Source organism: Poecilia reticulata, linkage group LG19 (assembly GCF_000633615.1).
Source record: "Poecilia reticulata strain Guanapo linkage group LG19, Guppy_female_1.0+MT, whole genome shotgun sequence".
NCBI classification, from domain to species: domain Eukaryota; kingdom Metazoa; phylum Chordata; class Actinopteri; order Cyprinodontiformes; family Poeciliidae; genus Poecilia; species Poecilia reticulata.
The window spans coordinates 20,609,057-20,632,438 of record NC_024349.1 but is presented as its reverse complement, the minus strand read 5'-3'; the positions used below and the strand labels follow the sequence as shown (position 1 = coordinate 20,632,438).

At 40.6% G+C, this 23,382-nt stretch overlaps 3 protein-coding genes across 4 annotated transcripts in view; all 3 read right to left on the bottom strand.

Annotated features, from left to right (window-relative positions):
* Positions 1–275: 275 nt before the first annotated feature.
* LOC103482094 (zinc finger protein 737-like) lies at positions 276–6,860 on the bottom strand. Its single transcript, XM_008438021.2, has 7 exons — positions 6,487–6,860; positions 5,357–5,559; positions 5,134–5,235; positions 4,782–4,877; positions 4,423–4,533; positions 4,220–4,343; positions 276–3,437 (listed from the first exon to the last, which is right to left on the bottom strand). The coding sequence occupies exons 1-7, from the start codon at positions 6,515–6,517 to the stop codon at positions 1,477–1,479; spliced, it is 2,628 nt and encodes an 875-aa protein (XP_008436243.2). The 5' UTR covers positions 6,518–6,860; the 3' UTR covers positions 276–1,476.
* Positions 6,861–7,200: 340 nt separating this feature from the next.
* On the bottom strand, positions 7,201–12,052 carry kdelr2b (KDEL endoplasmic reticulum protein retention receptor 2b). The gene is made up of 5 exons (XM_008437710.2): positions 11,758–12,052; positions 10,184–10,284; positions 9,859–10,017; positions 9,527–9,779; positions 7,201–8,232 (listed from the first exon to the last, which is right to left on the bottom strand). The coding sequence occupies exons 1-5, from the start codon at positions 11,846–11,848 to the stop codon at positions 8,198–8,200; spliced, it is 639 nt and encodes a 212-aa protein (XP_008435932.1). The 5' UTR covers positions 11,849–12,052; the 3' UTR covers positions 7,201–8,197.
* Positions 12,053–15,479: 3,427 nt separating this feature from the next.
* mettl9 (methyltransferase 9, His-X-His N1-histidine) overlaps positions 15,480–23,382 on the bottom strand; it is a 15,336-nt gene continuing 7,433 nt past the window's right edge. For both annotated transcript variants that reach the window (XM_008437709.2, XM_008437708.2), the window contains 4 exons: positions 18,702–18,892; positions 18,422–18,631; positions 17,326–17,510; positions 15,480–17,234 (listed from right to left, as the gene is read on the bottom strand). In XM_008437709.2, the coding sequence (XP_008435931.1) occupies positions 17,008–17,234; positions 17,326–17,510; positions 18,422–18,631; positions 18,702–18,892 (813 nt within the window). In that variant the 3' untranslated portion in view covers positions 15,480–17,007. The remainder of the gene's footprint in view (positions 17,235–17,325; positions 17,511–18,421; positions 18,632–18,701; positions 18,893–23,382) is intronic.

The following is a 23,382-nucleotide window of genomic DNA, read 5'->3' as shown; positions in this document are numbered from 1 at the left end:
ATTTGAAGATAATCAAATGTGTTATATGTAGGAATAATCGCTCTTAAATTACTCAAAGCTCGGTTATGCTGAATAACTATAGTGTAATTATTAATCTTCTAGATGTTTCAGCTCAGTGGAAACCACTATTATTTGCCAAACTATCTCAAATATTGACAACTGATTTATTCCTCATGTATTGGGGCCGTTTCATGCCTTAACGATCCATAAGGTTTAAGTTACAGTAAATCTCAAAAGTTTACCACCCTTGTTAAAATAAATGCAGAGATGTAAAATAAAAAATATGTTCATACTATTTCAAGACTTTTAAAACATATGTGAAATATACACAACTGAACTGAGAAAAATAAGCTACAAAAATCAAATAAAAACAAATAAAAAGATGCATATGCATAAACCAACATGTATTCACTTCTTTGATTGTATTCCCTCTTAACATTTTCTTGAATTCACACTGAAGTTTTATTTTTTAACACAGCACATTTAACTCAAGACAGAAATTCTTTTCAGTCTCACAACCATCCAAAACCAGGAGAAAAAACAATGAAATGGAATCTTAAAAGTTTTGGGCCACAATTTAAAAATGTAGCATTAATACAAAAGTAACATCATAATATTTCCATGGAGAACATGTCTTCAAAGCAAATCTGACTTTTTGGCCAAAAAATTCCAATTTTATGTTTGAGATTGCATATATTACATTCTTGGGTGCATTTTGTAATTACACTGAAATGAAAATATATATTCTGTTCTAATGGTCACAAATACAATACTGATCAAGATATTTTGCTTTAGAAAAAAGAACCCAAATGACTGGGTGCGCACAATTTGTCTGACATCGATTTAAGGTGTCCCTCAAAACACATCCACACCTCTCCCTATGTCAATCGCATGGCCAGATAACTTGGGTAATCCTAAAAGCAGAAAATCTTTGGCTCAATTGGCTAATGTCAGAAAATACGGTAAAGGGTCTCTTTTTAAATGGCATTTCACCCTTAAGAATGAAGTTCAAACCCCTTTGCTAGAAATTGTTACAGACCTTAAACCAAAGGTGACATTTGTAAGATGTTTGTACCAATCCTCTTTCATATATCAGCCAAGCAGGAAGTCAAAATTGACATACCACTGACAATTTCTTGTACAATTATTGATTATTTCTCAGCAAAGGAGTGTCAAGAAATTTCAATACCAATTGGAATCTCCTTAGAGAGCAGAATCAGTTCCAATCCTCATCAACCTGCCAAAAAGGAGTTTCACCATCTAACACCAGTTTGTGTAACAAAATATTGCCAGTCATTGGTCCAGTACTAATTACTCCAGAGCCTCGTATGTAGTACTACAAAAGGTTCATCTCCAAAACATTATGATCCATCTGACAACGGTACACCTGTTGTTGGGTACACACATTTTCTTAACATTTGCATTTGCTTCATGACATTTTCACTGCTTTCATTTAAGCGTTTCTACAATTTTACTCTAATCTGGCACAGATGAGTGTAGAAGCCTTTTATGTCTAAACATGCTGTAGGACTTGAGGAAAGCCTTTCCGCAGATGTGGCAAACAAACGGTCTTTCTTTAGTGTGGATTTTTGCGTGCAGGTTGAGATCGCCGAGTCGTACAAAGCCCTTTCCACAGACGTCACATTTGTGAGGTCGCTCAGTGGTGTGGTGTAAAAGCACGTGTCTCTTCAGCTCTGAAGCAGTTCTGTAGGCACTCTCGCAATCAGGGGTGGTGCATTTGAAGGGGCTCTGTCCCATGTGCATCATTTTATGCCTTGCCAATGTTGACGGAGCGACCATCTTACTACAGTAGGGGCACTCCCTGCGGAACAGTTGCTGGAGGTGCTTGGTCCTCTGATGTCTTATTAGGGCGGCCTTTTCTTTAAAGATCTTCTCGCACTGGGAACAAGAATAATTCTTCTCATTTCTAGAAGCACTGTGGATGAGTCTAATGTGGCGGTACAGGTTGGATCTGTGGGCAAAAGTCTTTCCACATTCCGAGCACAGGCAGGGTTTCTCCCCTTTGTGCACCTTTTCATGGGACAAAAGATATGAGAATGACTTGAACTTTAAACTGCACTGACCACACTGAAAGGGCAGATGACCTGTGTGCTGCCATTCGTGTCTGATTAAAGCATTGAGCTTGGGTGAAATCTTTGGACAGTGATTGCATTTGAAGGGTTTGCTAATTCCGTGGGTGTTTTCGAAATGCCTAACCAAGTGCTTAAAAACGGTGAAGGTCTGGTCACATCGGGTGCACTGAAACGGCGTGTGTGCGGTTTTGTGGCGGGCCAACGTTTCCGCGTCTCGCAGCACCGTCCGGCACACGCTGCAGTACAGCTCATGGTGTGTGAGCAGGTGCTTTTGTAAGGAAATCTTGTACTGAAATGCATCTCCGCATTTGTCGCACTTGGAGAGGTTCTGGGTTTCCTCCGGCTTGGTGGGATCTACGTTCTTGAGGTGGTACTCGAAGCAGGTCTTTTTCAAGTGTCTCTCAAGCGAAGAGAGGAGTTTATACTTGGTGCCACACTGGGGGCAGGCGTAGTCTTTGTTGGGAAAGTGGCTTTTTATGTGAGCTCGCAGCTTTTTGCTCACCTGCTCTTTGCAAATAAAACACAAGAAATTCCGAGTCTTTTTTGGTGTGCTGGCTTTCGTATTGGACCGTTTTGCTTTTGGGGACGGAGTGAACTTATTTTCAGGAGTGTCCGCATTAGAGCAGCTGGAAAATGAATCACTTTCAGCGGGACTGCTGGCAGGTGTTGCAAATGAACCATTGTCATCTGAGTAGTAAGACCAGGAATCTGCATTACTGAGATCGTCTTGGCAAGACTTCTCCGAGTAGTAAGACCAGGAGTCATCCTCACTGCATGTGGCTGCAGGAGGCTTATGCGAAGACAATTTGCTGGAGCGAGCAGACTCTTCCTTATTAGTCACTGAAGCGGGAGTCTTGCTGGATTGTCTGGTTTTCCTGGAAGCAGGGTTTTTGGCTGGTGGGGTTTTATCCCGTAGCTCCTTTTTCTCCTTCTCAAGAATTTTCTTCATCAACATTCCCCTGTTAGCCCTCACAGGTCGAGAAACTGTGAACGCTGGTTTCTCAAGTTTTTTCCCAGGAACTTTACGCTTCTTCGCGACGCGAGACGCAGCCTTCTCTTGACCTTCAAAGACGTCACCCACATTTTTCTCAGTTTGATTTTCATTCTTGGAAAGCTGTGTTCCATTCTCCAAATTAGTCACGTCAACAGTTAAAGGTCCTGAAGCAGAATGAGATTTTATCTGGGATACTTCAAGCAATGGTGAAGAGTCTTCTTCCATAGGTGATGAGCATGATGGGACACAGCCCAAAATATTGACTTCTGTTTGACTTTCAGATGTCTTGCTTGACTTTAGAGAAGGAAGTTTGAGGGCAGAGATGATGCAGGAACCATCAAGAGAAATATCTGTAAAAGAGAAGAAAAAGATCATTTCTTACATAAGACTAAAGTGGCTTACGATACATTTTATATAAGCTAGCAAGAAAGTCAAACTCATATTGTACAAATTCATTAAAACAGTACATTATTTCAAGCTTTTATTTCCAGAAATTTTGATTATTCCAACTTACAGATGATTAAAAACCAGACAGTAAGTGTCTTGGCTTGCGGTTGAAATGAGTTGCTCTTTTAAAGCTCTTTTAGTAGTATGTCAGTACTCACTTCCAGTTTGGAAATCTCCGGATTTGTTCAATCAGATGCGCAAATTACTAGTTCCAACTATACTGTTTACTACTTACTATTTTGAGTTAGTCGTAACTCAAAATAGTTGAGTAGCCAAAATTTGAGGGCTACATTTTTGCAACTTTAAAAGCAGCCAACTTTTTTCAGTCTCTAAGCAACCAACATAGCCAACCCTGGGTACAACTTGGAGGTGCGCATCCTTCTCCACAGCTGGGAGCCCTAATGCAGTGGTACGCGTGCTGCATATCGCTTCCTATGTGCAAGGGGCCTGCATGTGAAGTGTTTATTTCTTGACGTATAAAGTGCTCGACGCAACAAGACTAACCAGATTGTAGTCAACTTTTAACCCTTGACGTCTTTAGAAAGTAACTTTTTTTTTGCCACTTGGAAACATTTGTAAAACTATACTGCTTTGTGTGAATTTTAAATTGATTGAAAAAGCAAAATTTTTACTCTCACCAGGTTTTCCAAGTCAGTCACACAGTTCTCTGATTACTGTAACTTACCTTTGTGATCCAGCTGACGGAGGTCTTTGTGATGTTGAAGAAGGTTTTTAAGCTCGTCACACTGAGACACAGACTGCACGTATTCTGCCAAGACGCATGAAACCTCCCCAAACACAGATGCGACCTGTATATAGAAAATGGTAAGGACGATTTAACGTCTGCTAATTTAAAGAGAAGACAGAAGCTGGGATTTATTCATGTACCTGATGGAAAGTTTGAATAGGAAGGATGTTTTCAAGTCTAGACAAAAACAACCACATCAGGTCATCGACAGCTTTGTCATATTTTGCACCAAAATCTTCACGGAAATCCCGCTGGGAAGTAGAAAGTATATTTTATTTATAAATAAATAAATACAGACAAAAAAAATAATCAAGATTTTTCCCTGACTAATAATTAAAAATGGTTCTATAGGTGGCTTGGCTGTTGGCAGATGTTATTTTTAAGCAGAATCCTGGATATTGAGAGCCTGATGTGTTATTTAATAAACTATCTCAGCCCTAGAATTAGGCGGTAAATGATAAGGATTACAGCAAACTAAAAGCGGATCAGCAAGCCTAACCTGAAAGAAGAGTTCTCTCTCATCAGGGCTTCCCAGTAGCTTCTTAACCAGAGCCACAAAGTCCAAGTGGGACACCTCTGAATTTGGACCATCGGCCTGTAAGATAAGCCACTGATAAACATTCAAGCAGTGAAAAGGAGCTATGTAGATTAAGAAATTAAAGACTAAATATCGAGACAAAAAGCCCTTGCAGAATGCAGTTTAACAACTAACTCCCAAGGTGGATCAAGGATGCGTTATTGGTGGTTGGACTTCAACACCTGTGCCTGATTTGTGACGGGACGTTTCAGTTGACTGCAAGGAACATGTAGGTTGCTCAACAAAAGTATGATGTCAGAGGAGTTTCAGTCACCTCTTCAAGCCATGATCTGATGAGCATTTCCATCCTGTTCAAATGCAGTTCAACAAGCTTGCAGTCAGGAGCAGCTTCCCGCTGACATAAATCCAAGATCAACTGAAAAAACCCCAAAGAACAACAAAACATTTTGTTTTTACTTCTAAATAACAGTTGTGACATTAGCTGTGTTAATTACATCAAAACTACAGGCAGTGTTTGAATCTGGACAACACCTTACCCGTGCTCTCAGACCCAGTGTGAGCTGGACCCTCTGCCGACTGGTAAGGAGCTCTGGAATCATGTCGGTAACCATAGAAACAAATTCCTCCAGAATGCCGTAGTCAGCCACCACCTTCTGCTGGACGGTCTGCCAGGTCGCTGCAGAGGCCAGCCGTAGTGGTGGCACCAGGAGACGCAGAGCGGAGAGAGAAAAAGGCGCGCCTGAAGGTAAACAGATGCTATGTTAACATGAAGGATAACTGGTTTTATTTCATGTTTTGTTAAGAACAAGCATGCAATTCCTCTCATTTTTAAGCTCGTACAAGCAGAAATCATGCGCCAATTTATCTGTTGAGTATGAACCATACAATAATCTCAAACCACTCCAATGATGCAGTTAGTTGATGGACTCTGATCTCCTTGCCCATAAATGTAATTTGTGCTTTTTTTCAAAGAATCTAATCTCCACCCAATCAGTAACGAACGGGATCCAATGGCTATTAAATTATTAAAGTCTTCCTAACATCTATTTAAATGTAATAATAATGTCCTTTGGATAGATGAGAGTAAAGTAGATAGGTGTGGTACACAGTAATGTTTGTGAAGTCAAACACAGGATATCTGCAGAAAACCCTCATGCACGCTGTCAAGCTTATTATTTAGGCTCGTTTTGCAGCTTACAACAATCTAATAATTACGTGATTTCTCATTAAAATCAATACCATTTTCCAGTATGCATTATTCTAACCTTTATTTTTCCATAAATTTGGATGGCTTTATCCAAATAACAAATTCTACTCGGCTTTGTATTTTTAACTTCATTAATGAGTCCTTTAAAAAAATGTTCAACCTATAGAGAACTATACAATTTCTGACATTGGCAACTTTTTCTAATGTCTTTGCACAAAAGAAAAACAATTTCAAAGGATATAAATAAGATTGATCAGTATATCAGTAACAAAATACAGCGTCCGAAAGGGTTTTAAAAATATGAGAAAAATCATACTAACGTTTATTTTTGTTCCATATTAATTTTAAAAAGATATACTCTTTTAGATGTAGAGCTTAGCGCTCACCAACGTTAGCGTGCAGCTAAGCCAGGTTAGCTAGCTACACTATGCGTTTAGGCAGCCAGTGACAGTAACTCACCTAAAGAACGTTCCTGAGAAATATCTTCCATATCGCAGTTGATCTAACACTTAGTTTAACGAAAACCAGACATTACTGAATAAAAAGGGCTCTTTCGGTTACTTCCTTTTAGCATGTATAAAGGCTTTGTCCGACGTCTTTTCTGTTCCGGCGTTGCATCGTTCGTGGTAGCAGTGTTCCGAGTTTACAGGTGTTAGATATTTGTTTAAAATATTTCTCACTTTTACTGAATTACAGCTAAATAATTTTAACTTGAGTTAAGACGGCTTTTATTTATAAATATATTAAAGTCAGGAGCAGTCCGTACTAACTGTTCTTTTCCACCATGGACAAAGGGTAGGGAATCTCAGTCCTCAGAGCAGGTGTTACATCGATTCGTGTTTCCCCATCAGATAGTTCCCCCAGTGTCTCCTCGCCGCTTTATACCGCCCGGGCGGCAAAATACGCGCATGCTTGTTCGGCGCCCTTATCGAGAGAACTACGGACACTGTGAAAGCTGTTTCGGCGAAAATAACGGCGCTCTCAAAACACACACACAAACAAAATATACTTTATATATATATATAGATAGATAGACTTTCAACTTGAATTTTAGAATTAAAGAGTGATGGCAAACAGGCATTCCAACCTCAAAGCTTGGAGCTCATCACCAAAGATGAATGGTCAATACCAGTGAATACATTGTGTCGTGCAGAAAATAGAGGACACTTAAACCATTCTCCGGACTCTGTTTATTGGAATCAGTGAGAAAAAAAATAAATACATCTGCACCTAAAAGATGAAAACTTTCTGTAGTGAGGCTTCGACTACAGCACATAAGCTTCAGTTTATGCATATTAGATGTTAAAAATAATGTTTTCTGAAATGAACAAGCTTGGCAATAATGTGTAATTACAAGTGATGTGTACTTACTGAGCAGGAGCTCATGTAAAAAGTAATTTACAGAAATGAGTTTACTGGCTTGTTTTCTTACACCTGTGCTTTTTGAGTTTACTCTTCATAGGCCTTTAAATATGAACAGTTAAAATACACTGAAAAAACAAAATCAGTTCTGATGGCATCTGAACAAATATAACTTGAGTTGTGTCCAACTTACTTCTTTTTTCTTGGACAGAGAATGGCATATGTACTGCATTTTTACTCCAGAATAAACTTTACAAGTGGGAATGTAAAATAGTCAAATAAATGTAGGGGGAAAACATGAATAATTTGTCCGTCATTTTTAAAACGATTTAACAAATGTCCCTATTTTTACAAAAGAATATTTGTTTTGATTGCGAATATTACAAACTCAACATTCTCCCAGCACAAGAAGTCCAACTCTAATATTATACACTGCCAAATCTCAGGCATCTTCACCTATTACATGCCAATGATCCTCCTTTTTTATGTAGAAAACCTGCAGTGTTTCGCTTCTTTTATACAGAACAATAAAAAAAAGTTAAGGCAAGATGCATCAAACAGAAATCCGAATGCAGGCGTTCCGAATCCACCGGTTCTGGATCAGTCGGCAGCTCCAGAGTTGCTCTCTGTCTCAGGCATCTTACGCTGGTTGGAGGGGAAAAGGAGAAGGCCGTGGTGGAGGAGGAAGGGACGTGATTCCATTGTAATTCTTCTTTTTTTGGGGGGGGATATTTTGCAAAAGGTGTCCACTGCTGTTCCTGTTCCCCTCCGATCGCTCCCAATTTGCCAATTCGCTTCTCTTTGGCACTTAGGCGGGCAGACTCAGCTTCTTTCCTTTGAGTACTGAAATCAGGCAGAGCAGAAACAGCAATAAGACACAGCAAGACGGTCTGACATGAGAGCAAATACGAGGACATAAAGTGCCTATAGAATAAATTACTTTAGAGCAAATGTTTACCATTTTAAATCAAAAAGAAAATATTTCAACATTACATGGGTACATTGCAAAATGGGTACGATAACACCAATTCATTTAGCCTGTTTTCTTCTGTAGTCTCRCTGTTAAAAAGGTGCAGTCCAAATGAACAGCTAACACACAGAAAGTAACTTCCTGTCAAATAGCTGCTCACACCTGTTGCGCTTCCTCTGACTTCCTTTTTAAAACTCTATATTGAAAAATAAAAATATTTGATCAACCACATTTTTCCATCAATAAGGTCCAAAATGGACACGATTAGAAACTAGTAAAGCCCAGGCTGAGCAGTGTGTGGATCAAACAGAGTAGAGGAGTTGTGTAGTGGAGGTAGAGTGGACATTTGTTTTTTTACTAATATGAAGCTAATATGCATCTCAATTATTGCCAACTCTTGTACACATAAAGGTGCCATGTGGTATTCGGCATAAAAATGTCAACAGCTTATTCTTCAAATCCAAGTCTGAAACATCCCACATCTCCAGCCCCGTTGTCTCCATTGTCCCAACTTTAATACCTCTATCCAGGGCCGGATTTACAAGGATCTGGGCCTGCAGCCAATTTGGTCCCATACCCACGACAGAAAAAAATATTCTGCTAAAGCGAATTATAATACATTAATAGATAGACCTATACATGAATTGATGCATGGTAGGTTGAATGCAAACCCTGAGCAGTAGCTCCATATTGTTTAAAAAAAAAAAACTATAACTTTGYATTTTAAAATGCTTGGATATTATTTATATTAATAATAATATTAACATAATTAATCTGATATGGGCCTATACGTTTTATATAAAGAACAATTCAAAGCAAGCATTTGTTTAAAAAATAAATCTTTGGGGTCCCCCATGTAAGCCCTTTCTAAAGTCTGGCCCAGCCTCTACCTGCCCTAATGGGATGGACTCTCTATTTCAGTATGTGGTTGTCACAAATGTTCCTTTGCAACCTGAAACACTCCCAACAGCGAGTTTAGTCACACGAGAAGCCCGACCTTTACAAACAGAGCGAGGTTCTGTGCTTTGTGACCGAGGAGAAACTGGCTACATAAGACCACACAAGATACATGTTTTACAGCATTTATCACCTAAATGCTTTAGAAAAGGTTACACCTTCTTTGTAAAAATTAAATGCGTTAAAAAAAAAAAAAGGTAAATCTCTCACCTTTTGTTACATACAAATAGAAGAAATCGCAGTATAGGATGGTCTGCACCACTCCTGCCACTATGGCGATCATATCAAAGAATCCTTCAAAGTAGAACCTCCATATCCAGTTGATGAGGTAGAGGGCCCTGTAGAGTCCTAGAAAGAACAGGTAGTGGGTGGTGATGGTCTCAGCCTCTCCCGTTTTGCTGATCATGAAGAGCTGCGGGAGGATGGCCACCGACTCCAAGTAGATGGAAAATGTCCACAGGATCTGCGGGATAAACAATTCCAGCATGTTTTCGACTGAACTTGCTAACAGATCTGCTTTAAAATTGGTGTAGATTACTGACCTCTAGAGGGGAGAAGTCATGATTGACCAAGAAAGCCAGCCCGCCCACTGGGACCACCAGGAACTCCACTCTGAACGTGTCATGGTTCCCATCGTAGGTCGCCTTGAACTTCATGTAGATCAGGTAGACGGTGGCGTAGGCGCATCCAATGTAGATAATCTGTAGGACAACAACAAGCGCGCTAGCTTAACGCAAACAGAATCAGGGCGGGGGGATGCAGCTCATCCTTCAGCAAACACAAGCGTGTTAGTTCAAGGGTAAGCTCCACCTTAGCAATGTGTGCTCACGTTTCCTTGCGGGAAACGCTCGTCGCAATGCGATTTACCTTCATTGTGGTATTGTAGAGGGAGATGAAGGATGTAAGCAGGTCCAGGTAGCGAGTGGTGAACACCAAGGCAAACAGGACCTGACTCTTTCCAGAAATACCTGCAAGGAGACAGCAGATGACAGAAACAGGAAGTTAAAGAGTGCATTCTTCTCACAGGAACAGGTAGGAGGAATGCTGCTGCAGTCTGGCACAGACTGTTTTACTGCCAAACCATCAGTGTCAAGTGATTTTTATTAGTGTTGTGTGTGACTAACAGTTTTCTTGTCAACAAATTACCTTCCATAATTATTATGGAAGGTATGTGGGTCGATCTAGTTGTGTCATGCTCACATGACTTAAATTATTAACATCTATCAGAGAGAGGAAATTTCCATTTGAATGAATGGAAATAAAAGCCTCTAAAAACACACATTTAATTTGAACTCAGACACAAGTTATTTTTAATACCTGACCATCAGGATACACAATTAACACAAGAACATGACAGCAGTGAAGTGGAGACACTTCCAACTCTGGATCCAAGTAAATAAAATAAGTGTACAGTACTTTTAATAATTCTTGACAAAACTCTTAAAAACTTGAGTTTTGGGGAAATTAGATTAAAAAGTATAACTGTCTAATCAACAGATTAGTGCCAACACTTGTAGGGTATCTTCACAATATTACTAACTAATCAGAACTCAACTGTGATGCATTAGTGACGCAAAAACTGGGTACGCACTCCTAGGGGCGCCACGCCAGAGGGGGCGCCAAAACAATGGCGGAACAATTGTTTCTAGTTGGCATTTTCTGTATTTAGCAACTGTGTGTCCATGCAAAACCTCCAGGGGAGTACCTATAATGTGCTTGCATACATCTCAGAAAGTACTTGGATGTATCCCTGTGTACTAGTTTTGTTTTAATAGTCAGCTAGCATGACGGGGATACCGATACTGAAACAAGTCTCTGGAGGTTCGATACGACAAGGAGAGCTAACGGTGTGACTCAATCTCCTGCAAGCAGCAGCGATAACACAGGGAGCTGACTGATGCACAACTGTAACCTTTGATCCAAACAAAAGAGAAGAAAAAAAAAAACGATGAAAACACAGCAAACTGCCTCCTGCAACTCTCCAGGACACAGCCAAAGTGTGGACACTGTGACTGTTACTTCTGGATGGGCCACTGCCACGTCACAGAACACACAAACCGAACTGTGGTGGAAGAAGCGGTAAAAACGTGAAAGTAACTCATTGTAGGTGAATAATAGAAATTTTGAAGGGCCTAACTAAGAGCAAACTATGCACAGTCAGTTGACAACACTTAGGAATCCGGTCGCCACTAAAGCCACCTGCAGGCGTTCATTGCAGCGTTGCATTGTTCTTCGTAGTAGCAGTGTCGGTATGAAACGTCATATTTTCTGACAGAAATGGTAGCTTTACTACACCGGGTACTACTAGCAAGTTATAGCTAACGTTAGCTTGGAGCTAATAAGTGAGGTCCAACTAGGAAACCGAGATGAATACTTACTTTTTGAACTGACATTTTTAAACAGAGTTTTGTATGGAAGAAAGAAGGAAGGGGTGTACTCACCGGCACAGGACCTGCTTTTCCATATTTTTAGCAACAAAATGATGATGGCTGCTAGGTGGGACAAGTCGCCGGTTAGCCTGAAAATGTTCATGTTTGAGGAAGCCCCCTCAGTCACCAACCTATCTCAAAGCTCTTCGGTGAATTCCGTTCCTCTCCGGTAACACTCCCTTTTCCACCCAGCCCAACTGTAAAGCTGAACACAAACGCGACGCCAGAAAAAAACTACGGTATTTAGCTCGGGGGGGAACGGGGAAAATGGCGAGTGGAGAGCGACGTGGCTGGGAGACGTGGCCAACATAGCAGCATCCAATGACAAGCGAGAAACGAACGAACATTAGCCAATCAAAAAGGCGCACTGCCTCATTTGCATAATTTATGTCAAGCAACGCCTGCCTTCCGTTTCAGAAGAAAAGCTCCGAGTTTTCCTTTATCGGTTCGTACTAGTTGATAATTTCAAGACAACACATTCCGCTGAGCTGTATGGAGGATATATTTGACGTGTCATTAGGATACGTGTTGAAGTTGTTTATCACGAGATACCAGTGAGAGCTGTAGTAAAATCGGCAATCATGAGCAAAAGTTTTGATAGTGACAATTTATGTGGCTTAGACTATTTTAGATACGTTTCTCATATTTTCTTGACATAGTTAAAGTGAATCATACGTTTCAATCAGTGACGTGCGGTCAGGGGAGGCAGGTCATCAAGGAAAATAATAATAAAATAATTTATATTGCTATTTTCACCCTGTGGTTTATACTATGAAGTATCTATTTTTTTTACTTAGCTTTACCAATTCTGATTAGTTTTTTCTTAAAAATCGCTGAATTTTCGCATTTTCCCATTCAAATGCTCAGAAGCGAAGCCGGTGAGGCAGCAGCGAGCTGAGCCTCACCTGGGATTGCGCAACCTCTCGCTAACTGCACTGGCTGCCATTATTTGACAGCATGCTCGTCGTGTCTGTACGCCGACAATAAAATGGCTAAAAACATTTAATATATGGACTGATTTTCCATAATTTCGCTTATGTTTATAATGTACAGTGTTTTTTGTCACTAACTGTGTGTGTATCGTGTTTTGTGTGCGGAGGACCGATCAGAAACGGCAGAGAACAGACTCGAGGTGAGGCAGGCAGTTCTCTTGCCTCACCGCTGGGGGCGCTCATGATTCGAGATATTGTGACTGCACAACTGCAGAGTAAAACACAGTGAGCTAACCATACAGTAAATAAGTAAAGTACAGCGATATATTTGTTTTCTCCTCTATTCTGACGTAAACATGAAAGACCACATTTCTACACTTAAACAGTTTTATAAAGTGGATTTTCAACTGAAGCAGGAGATAATAACTAAAGGAAGAGCAACACCGGAGCTGAAAGTTTTGCTTCGAGACAGTTTGATGATTCTCAAACGGAGTAGAAAAGACATGCCGAGGATAGACTTGGCTTTGGATGAACGGATATTTTTGTGCAGAATTAGCGGCGCATGGATTTCATTGATAAGTAAAGGTAAGACAACAATAAGATGTTTTTTTTTTTTATGAAATGTGCGTTTTGTGGGCTACATATAATTCAGTAAAGTAGAAGCGGTAGCTAATCTACCACAGCAATTATAAATAAAACATTAAGCCTAAAACATACTACAACAACAGACTAAATGTTTTGTTCTGTGTGCAAAATTCTTGAATGTTTTTTGGTGTTAAATCCTAAAACATGAAGTGGTATTGTTGTCAGTTGCTATGGCAACGAGTCTGCGTAGCTTGGAGAATACAGATCACTTTGCTGTGGATCATAGCACGAAATTAATACCTACATTTTTAAGTTTCACTCAGTTAACGCGTCTATGGATGACATGTAAATCATTAGTCTTTTTGTCCCCCCAGCGTTGTATGCCTGCGCGAAATTTCCGTACGTCCAATAACATGCATGGTGTCCAAGTCATAAGTCAGTGCCTCACCAGCAATGAACCTCACCGCCAGGGGCGGAGCCAGCAGTGGCGGAGCTAGACTTTTAAAGTTGGGGAGGCCAAGGGGGGGCCAGGACTACCTCTGGGAGGGCAAAATTTTAAATGTGTGTGTGTGTGCACACACACACGTATATACACTGCTCAAAAAAATAAAGGGAACACTTAACACAATATAACTCCAAGTAAATCAAACTTCTGTGAAATCAAACTGTCCACTTAGGAAGCAACACTGATTGACCCGACGAGGGTCCCCATTGTTTTTGCCAGAATTTATTTTATCCATCCATCCATCCATCCATCCATCCATTTTCTTCCGCTTATCCGGGGTCGGGTCGCGGGGGCAGCAGCTTCAGAAGGAAGGCCCAGACTTCCCTCTCCCCAGCCACTTCTTCCAGCTCCTCCGGAGGAATCCCAAGGCGTTCCCAGGCCAGCCGAGAGACATAGTCCCTCCAGCGTGTCCTGGGTCTTCCCCGAGGCCTCCTCCCGGTGGGACGTGCCCGGAACACCTCACCAGGGAGGCGTCCAGGAGGCATCCTGACCAGATGCCCGAGCCACCTCAACTGGCTCCTCTCGACGTGGAGGAGCAGCGGCTCTACTCTGAATCCCTCCCTGATGACCGAGCTTCTCACCCTATCTCTAAGGGAGAGCCCAGCCACCCTGCGGAGGAAACCCATTTCAGCCGGATTTATTTTATTTATGTATTTATTTTTGCATGGTTTCGCTACTCCAAAACGGACAGATGTTACGCCTGCCGCGCTCCTTCTGAGCATCGCTCTCCTTCTGGTTGCGGAGGGTCACGTCTTCACCTCCATTTGTTAAAACTGCGGGGCGAGTTACGTCTAATTCTTCGCAGCGGCGGAGCCGCGTCCTCATTGGTTGTGCAGCGCACTGCGCATGGATCTAATCAACTTCTGCACCTTAATTTATTTCCTCAAAGTAAACTGCCGGCTCCTCTGTTTAGACTGTAAATGGATAGCTCTATGTTGCATTCTCTTTAGTTTTCTCTGTTCTGTACTGGAGACTGGAGTTAAAGGCGCCGTTTCAACTAAAGGTTTGCAATGAGCTTCCTAACCAAGGTGTCCATAACTCAACACGCGGTCAGCTCTCGCTGGGAAAGACGCATTTAGCTCAGTGTCCATGAGATGATATTCAGAAAGGATTTTTTTATTGATTGATTTTAGTTGCCTCTGCGATGAACTCTTTGCGTAAAGTCTGTTATGACTCCATGTGCACCAGTCAAAGGTGTTAATTATAACCTGTCAAATGTCAGAACGGCTTAAAAAAAGCCCAAATATTCAGTTTAGTTATTTAAAAAAAAAAAAAAGATATATCTGTGTGTATATGTGTGTGTGTGTGTGCACACACATTTAAAATTTTGCCCCCCCAGAGGTAGTCTTGGCCCCCCTTAACCCCCCCAACTTTAAAAGTCTGGCTCTGCCACTGCTCACCGCACGTCACTGGTTTCAATGTATATTACCGAGTACATTCATTAGTATGCACCTGATGAGTCTACACAACAATCACAAAATCAATGTGATATGTCACGAGAAAAACTGGAGCTTCACACTTTGCTAAAAATAAATAAATTGTGTCATTATAAAAAACTTCTTGGTTTGACAGTAGATCACTTTTTTTGGGACAAAAATACTCACTTGGAAGTTTTACCACAAACAAAAACTTGTCTGATTTGAATATAATGTCCAGTGACACTGGATGAAAACAAAACAAACAAAAAACAAAAAAACACAAAAGACAAATCATCTAAAAAATGGTTAATTTTTATTCAGGAACACAACTTTTACTCATAAAAACATTATGGCACATTTCTGAATTGTCATTTGGCACCATCATCTGGAACCCCACCCTTTTTTATGGTCAAATGGTTGGGGACAAAAACACACTAAAATAATAATTAAAAAAAATAGATTCCACATTATTAAATTCAAAACCAACCGATGACACCATCATATGTCAGAGCTAGACTTCTTAACATACTTGTAGAAAAACCTCCAAAATGAACATGTCGGAAAAAGTGTTAAAAAGTTCTAAGGTGCCATTAGAACTTTACATTTTTGCTCTTGTTCAACATATAACCTCATTTTAGCCACCAGGCCTCAAAAGATGTAATTTCGTCAGCTGTACTTCCAGAAAACCTTGTGTAAAATAATTAGCAAAGTTCTTCTTTTTTTTTTTTAAATCAGCAGCTTGCAATTTGTGCCAAGTGTAGGCATTTTTCTAATCTTAGTGTTTCCCCTCCATTTACAGTCAATGTAACAGAGACCATAATGGCTGCTTCAACTTACTTTATGTGCGTAATATGACATTATTATGTCACATGACCAAGTGGCTTCCCATTTAAAATGAACAGTGCAGAAATCAAAGTTACCGATTCCACCCATGAGCAAGAAAAAAAAAAATCAACTGCTAAAAGCATTTTGTCCTAGAAGGCAACATCCACAGTCAGATACAGATCAAATGAATTAAGATCTCACCAAGTCTGAAACAATTATACACAAAGAAATGTTGAAGACTGCAACGATAAAATGCGTGCAGCAGTAAAAATAGTAGGAAACTGCAAGTAGCTCTTAGACAACAAAAAAAAAGTATCAGAAAACTGAATGGTTAAAAAAATAAAATAAAAATGGTGGGTCCTTGTCTTTAATTTTGCCCCAGGCCCTAAAATGATTCAGTCTGCCTGTTTTTGTAGGTTCACTCCTATGCATGTCAGATTTACAGGTTAGTGAGCGAATTTGAGAGCTTTTACTAATACATTTGATAGAAAGCACAAAAGGCAGTGTTATATGTTCACATTGTTTTGCTGAACCTTTACTCAGTATCCAGGAAATGTAAAGAATATTCTACTTTTTCCTTTAGTATTTACAGCTGTTGTCATGTACTAAAAGTAACCAAAAAAAAAAAAAGATGTTTATCTTTACTGGTGAAGTTAACATTTAAATCTCAACACAAAACACAAGTACAAGACTTTACAGATTAACACTTACAGAACAGTGATGATGTGTTAGACGAACCAAATCTTTAGTGGCTATCTCGATAGCCTCTCTTTTTTTTTTCCATTATTGCTTAAATAGTTGAGGTATCTCTGGATCCAAAAGTTCTAAACCGCAGCACCTGAGGTTCACTTGCGACTCCCCATTTCCACCCAAGTCGGAAACGGATGACTGCAAGAACGACACGTTTTACATTGCACCAACACCCATGAAGAAAAAAAAAGAAACCTCTAAAACATTTGGAGCGCATCCCCCACCCCGACAATCGGTTCCATTCTCACTAAGGAGAATCTCCAGCGTCCTCTGATGCCTTGAGAACAAAAACTGCATCATCCAGTACATAGTAGTCGTTATACATGTCGCCTTCGCAGAGGTACGGCAGTCGGGTCACGGCCTCCAACTCAAAACCCGCCCGCTTGAAAACCTCACTGCACAGATTTGTGACTTGCTCCTCCCACGTCTTTCCCGCGATTTTAATGTGCTCTTTTGGACGCTCCCACTTCCCTCCTAGGAGATGAGGAGAAAAAATAAAGTACTTTTTATTTTATTTAGATTGGAAATCAAATCAAAAGCATAACTTTGTTGTTTCCCCACTGACCGACTTCAATGTAAGGTTGGAAGGGAAGCACAGCAGCCAAGACGAGCCTTCCCGTCTTGGGGAGCAGGGAGCTCCTGATGTCCCGCAGGAGATGCAGAGGGTCGTCGCAGCGGTCCAGCAGGTTCAGGCAGCTGATTACGTCATACTGGAAACCAGTGTGCTGCCACTCATCTATACCCAGCAGTCTATGCACAACAGAAGGGCGCATAAACCCTATTGTCACTCTCTGCTAACTGAAAATAACTATTTCAATGGGACTGAATTAATAGATAAAATCGCTGAAAGTAATGAAATGCTGAAAAAAAACCCCATCCTGTTTCTCAGGACATAATAAATAGGATCTACTCTTTCACGGGTTCCGAAACTAGTTGAATATGACTATCCACAATGCCATTTTTCAATAATATTATCTTATGGAGGGTAACTTAAAGGGAAATTGCTATAAATTAAGACTTGTCAAATGCAAGAAACAAAATAGAGTTAATGCATACGAACAGCAAATTCACAAAAATTGGAGCAACCATTAGTGGTTACCGTTTTCCCCTTCCATATCACTGCAATTTTTGTCGATTCATCCTATAAAATGTTCCCGTCTACTGGGGAACATTTGGTACTGATCGTTATTCAGCTTAAACGCACCTTGGGTACATTTTGTACCCAGGTCAAGTACCGTGTTTGAGCTGGGATCATAATTTTCCATTTTTTTAGGAGTAAAACTGAGAAAAATGGGAATGAGAACAAAATTGGAAACAGTGTAGCAAGACATTTTTGGGTTATAATAAAAGTTGGATGCAATTAACACGGCAAATCTTGGCATTTTTAAGGATATTTATCACCATAAATCATAAAAATGTTTAACCACCACAAGAACAATACAAAAAACTGAAACAGAAGTAGGAGGGGACAAAATGGTAATGCACACATATAAACTGGCTAAAGAGTCAACTGACCTGAGGAGAATGAAAACAGTAGATCATTTTTTAAATGATTGATCCCACAAATATGACTGTTTTAATAACTTAAACAGGTTCAAAAACATTTCAAAACTTGCGTCTCTCATCTCAGTAAGTGAACCGTTTCCCCCCCCCACACTCACGTGTAATTCCTCCTCTGGAGATGCCACTTCATTGGTGGCGAGACCTCAGTAGCGTAGACCTGCTTGAAGTGGACTCCCATAACTTCCGTGACTCCTCCGTCCCCGGCTCCGAGATCCAGCAGCCTGTCGGCCTCCCAGTCCGGGCCGATCCGTAGCAACTGCTGGAACTGATAGGCAGAAAAGACGAACATGGAGCCCCGGCCCAGAAAGCTGAGGCGGGTGGCAGATCAGAGAGACGGAAGGCCTCAGTTTGAAACACAAGACAGCCGATAACACTCACCCATTGATGGAGGTGCGGGACACCATGGGACTGAGGACAGTTGATACCAGAGAGTGATAGAGCTGTGTGAAAAGCCAGCCGGACTTCTCCTGGCTGTGCTTGAGAAACGCCTTGGTGTCAGTGTCCAAATGGCTCTGGACAAACAGGGGGCGCACAGATTCTCCCAGCAGGTCCGGACAGCACTGATACCACTAAACGCAGGCAGGGCAAGGTGGAAGAAAACAAGGCAACAACAAATGACTTCAACTGTTTTTATATAGCTAATGCGAAAATAGATTTTCACATTACATACTCAGAATTTAAAAAAGGATAATGTGTGTGTAGAGATCCAAAATCTCAGTTTTGAGGGTGTTGCTCCAAGATTTGTTACAAGACATCTTGTTTATAATGTGCCATAAACAAATTACAGCAAATTATATTTTGATTTTGCAGAAAATCAAATGCTTTTCTGCATTTGATTTGCTTATGTTTGGATCAGTGACGTGCGGTCATGGAAAAATAATATATAATAATAAAATCATTTATATTGCTATTTTCACCCTGTGGTTTGTACTATACAGTACCTATTTTTTACTTAGCTTAACCAATTCTGATCATTTTTTCTTCAAAATCGATGGGTTTTCGCACTTTCCCATTCAAATCCTCAGAAATGAAGCCGGTGAGGCAGCAGCGAGCTGAGCTTAACCTATTTTATTGCCGGCGTCCTGTCTGTACGCCGGCAATAAAATGGCTAAAAAACATTTAATATATGAACTGATTTTCCATAATCTAGCTTATGTCTATAATGTACAGTGTTTTTTTTTGTCTCCAACTGTGTGTATATCGTGTTTTGTGTGCGGAGGACCGATCAGAGAACAGACTTGAGGTGAGGCAGGCAGTTCTCTTGCCTCATGGCAGGGGGCGCTCATGTTCCCAGACATTGTGACTGCACAACTGCAGAGTAAGACACAGCGAGCTAGCCATACAGTAAATAAGTAAAAGTACAGCGATACATTTGTTTTCTCCCGTCTTCCGACGTCAACATGAAAGACTACATTTCTACACTATTTAAACGGAGTAGAAAAGACATGCCGAGAATAGACTTGGCTTTGGATGAACGGATATTTTTGTGCAGAATTAGCGGCGCATGGATTTCATTGATAAGTAAAGGTAAGACAGCAATAAGAAGTTTTTGTTTTGTTTTTTAATGAAATGTGCGTTTTATGGGCTACAGTTTGTATGTCTAAGTAATTCAGTAAAGTAGAAGCGGTAGCTAATCTAGTTTTATTGGTGTTAAATCCTAGAACATTAAGAGGCATTGTTGTCAGTTGCCATGGCAACGAGTCTGCTTGTAGCTTGGACCCCTTTGCTGTGGATCATATCACGAAATTGATACCTACATTTCTTAGTTTCACTGAGTTAACGCGGCTATGGATGACATGTAAAAGATTAGTCTTTTTGTCCGCCAGCGTTGTATGCCTGCGCGAAATTTCCGTACGTCCAATAACATGCATGGTGTCTATAATCGTAAGTCAGTGCCTCACCAGCATTGAACCTCACCCCACGTCACTGGTTTGGATTTTATAAAATGGTTTTTACTGCTTTCCAACTTCTAGCTCTGTATTGGTAATAACTGTACACTGTTTGATTTGATATTTTAAAAGTGACAAATGGTTAATCAAGTAAAGAATTTGTCATGCTACACCAGGTTTTATTTGACCAAACTACCTGACCCCTGAYAGATGTTTTTGGTTTACTACTTCCGTGGAGAAAGGTGGAACTATTCTCGGGAGTGGCGGGTGTTACCAACATAAGAGCACGGTCAGGGGAGGCAGAGCCTCACCTGTCATAATGGAAAAATAATATAATAAAATCATTTATAAAAAATATTTTCACCCTGTGGTTTGTACTATAAAGTACCTATTTTTCATTTAATTTAACCAAATCAGATTTTTTTTTCTTCTTCAAAATTGCTGAATTTTMGCATTTTCTCATTCAAATGAATGGAAGCGAAGCGGGTGAGGCAGCAGTGAGCTAAGGCCTCACCTGGGATTGCACAACCTCTCGCCAACTGCACTGGAGGCCATTCTTTGAGAGCATGCTCCTCCTGTCTGCACGTCACCAATAAAATGGTTAAAAACATTTAATGTATGGGTACTGCGCACCCCTAACAGATTTAGCGGGGGTACGCAGTACCTGCGAGAGAGGGGAGCGGCTGTAAAAAAAAAATAAAATCATTGGGTTCACTGTGCAGCCGTGAGTGCTCCCACTAATCAGCCGTGACCGACTAGATTTTCAAGAACAATCTAAAACATAACTTAATCAGTTAATAGCTTTCCCCCCCATTCCATATTGTTTCTGAACTCTTCGTGCTTTACTAGAGCAGGGAAGGCTTTGAGTTGATCTCGGCATTAGGTGACAAACTGAACGCCGCCAGGAGGCTGAGACCAGCACGTCCTCCTCTGGCTCACTTAAGACGTTCGTAACTTTATTAAAGAACAACACAAAAAAAAATTAGACAAAACGTGTTCAAATTAATGACACAACAAAAATAATAATGTGATTCTGTGCGTTTCGGTCCCATGCCAATATAACGAGCAGAGCAGGAGTTTAAAATTAACTAATTAACCACCGCTGTGTTCAGGGAGGCTTATTTACGACCGCAAAATAAATATCAAGCCTGAAAACTTGATATCTTAACGGACGGAATGTTATATTTTTAACGTAATCTCTGGGCGGCTTGTGGAGCGCAGGCGGTTACCATGGCAACGGGTGTGAAATGCCGTTGAATGAAATGAAATGCCAACGTCGAATCCAAGGCCCTACAAGTTTTRGGCATTTCCCTAATTCAGCACACATGACTTTAATTGACGTCTGATTAACAGGATTTTGCTGAACTGAAAACATGCAGGTCAGTTTGATTGAGGACAAGGTTTGGGGAAGAACTAGTAATATAAATGTTCAATCAATGTAAGCTGTTTGTCGCACCCCTCCACCACCACCCGCCATTTAACGGTGTGCTAATGACAAAGTGAGACGGGGAATAAAAAGGTGCGAGTGCGAGATTCGAGGTTTAGAACTTGAACTCATTTTAGACTTAATATTAACMGTTTTCCAGATTATTACCTGAAAGAGTTGAGTTCATTTTAATTCAGACTTCAGCAACTTAGATCGTATTTACCTGCCTGCTGTAGTTTCAAACAACATGCAGCGTCCCGGTTGAAAAGATGGACAGGAGGTCATAAAATTAGCATATGCAGGGAGGCAAGGCAACATCACTTGAATCACTCTGGGAAAATGAAATTTACCCAGTTCACGGGAGATCAGAAATCTCCCGTTTACATCTGGGATGGTGTAAAAAATTGAACATAAAATATTTTGAACCACTAACATTTAATTTGTAAGACATTTTTCTTAGCTAATAGCATGCTCTGATTGAAAATTGTATTATCTAGTTTTAGAATTAATTCAGTCAATGATGAATGTATTTGAAATTGTATTTTCTGTGATTATATCAGAATCAAATGGAAATTGTGTGATATGAAAATGTTTTGTTTACTATTAGAAAATTGTTCAGGTTTATGGTGAATGATTGTCTTAATTTTTATTTGAACATTAGGTTAGAAAAAGGAATTATATTCCATTCTATTATGTTGATTGTATGTATTACATTTTGGTTTTATAGCAGGAGATTTTGAGTTTGCTGAGTGCAGAAAAACAAATTGGGTTCTTGAAAGATAAACTTTTTCTTTATTTAAATACAGAATTAAAGGTTTGTTCCTGACAGCAGGAGAGAAACCAGAATTTCACAGCTACTTTTCAAATTACCTTCCTCTGTTTCTCTTTGCCCAGATGGCTGTAGAGCCGCAGGAGGTCGGATAGTCTTTCCAATCATTTTGTTTAACACGAAGGAGAGAATGGCCTTTGATTTTGGCAGTAAAAAAGGGAAGGTCTAAGTTTCTCTAAGATAGCTCCTGGTTGGATGAGCAAAGATACGCCTTATTTGAATCTTTGACTATAAAACGTTCTGCACAAGTAACAGATCAGATTTTGCCCTTGCAATTTCTCCAAAGACATCTTTGCTGTCCCTATCTTTGTCTCAGGTAATGAAGGTATGTCCCTGATATTTTGCAGTTTCTGTTCTATCTTCATACTTTGTTCTGATTGGATTAAATTCTGCAACTCTGTGACGTCATCACGCATTGTTGCGTTTCTGTGCCCACACAGGGTCGCCGAGAGGAACCCGGGATTTCAACGGGAAGAGAGAGCCAGATTGTTTTCCAAATTTAAACACACAAATAATTCGTCCTCAACTCTATCTATCCATCCATCTATTCATCTATCGATCGATTGATCGATCGAGCGTCGCTGATGCAATGTCGAAGGGAGCCATGATGGGGCGGACAGATCAGTGAGCTGACTGATGGCCCTTGCAAAATATGAATTTAACAGGGGGGAGGAGAGGGTTCGCAAAGAATCCATGAAGCTAGACGACGCCCCAATGGGCGCAGCGAGGTTGCCGGCTGATGGGGACAGGTGACGGCGTCCTCCTGGAGGTGAGCTGGAAAAGACGATCCGGGCAGAGGAGTCCACGACAAGATCAGCAAGGGAGGGCTGACGAGGGTCAGTGGTGGGAAGAAAGGGATGGCGGATCGAAGAGAGGCCAGGATGGGGGCAGCTGAAAGTCACAACAACCATGCAC

Excerpts from the sequence above, each read along its gene's own strand:
- LOC103482094 (XM_008438021.2), bottom strand. The coding sequence starts at position 6,517 with ATGGAAGATATTTCTCAGGAACGTTCTTTAG. Across the intron at positions 5,560-6,486 it reads TTCTCAGGAACGTTCTTTAG|GCGCGCCTTTTTCTCTCTCC; the intron begins GTGAGTTACTGT and ends GTTTACCTTCAG. Across the intron at positions 4,878-5,133 it reads TCAGATCATGGCTTGAAGAG|GCCGATGGTCCAAATTCAGA; the intron begins GTGACTGAAACT and ends CTTATCTTACAG.
- kdelr2b (XM_008437710.2), bottom strand. The coding sequence starts at position 11,848 with ATGAACATTTTCAGGCTAACCGGCGACTTGTCCCACCTAGCAGCCATC. Across the intron at positions 10,285-11,757 it reads GAAAAGCAGGTCCTGTGCCG|GTATTTCTGGAAAGAGTCAG; the intron begins GTGAGTACACCC and ends GTCTCCTTGCAG. Across the intron at positions 8,233-9,526 it reads CTATTTGTATGTAACAAAAG|TACTCAAAGGAAAGAAGCTG; the intron begins GTGAGAGATTTA and ends GCCTGATTTCAG.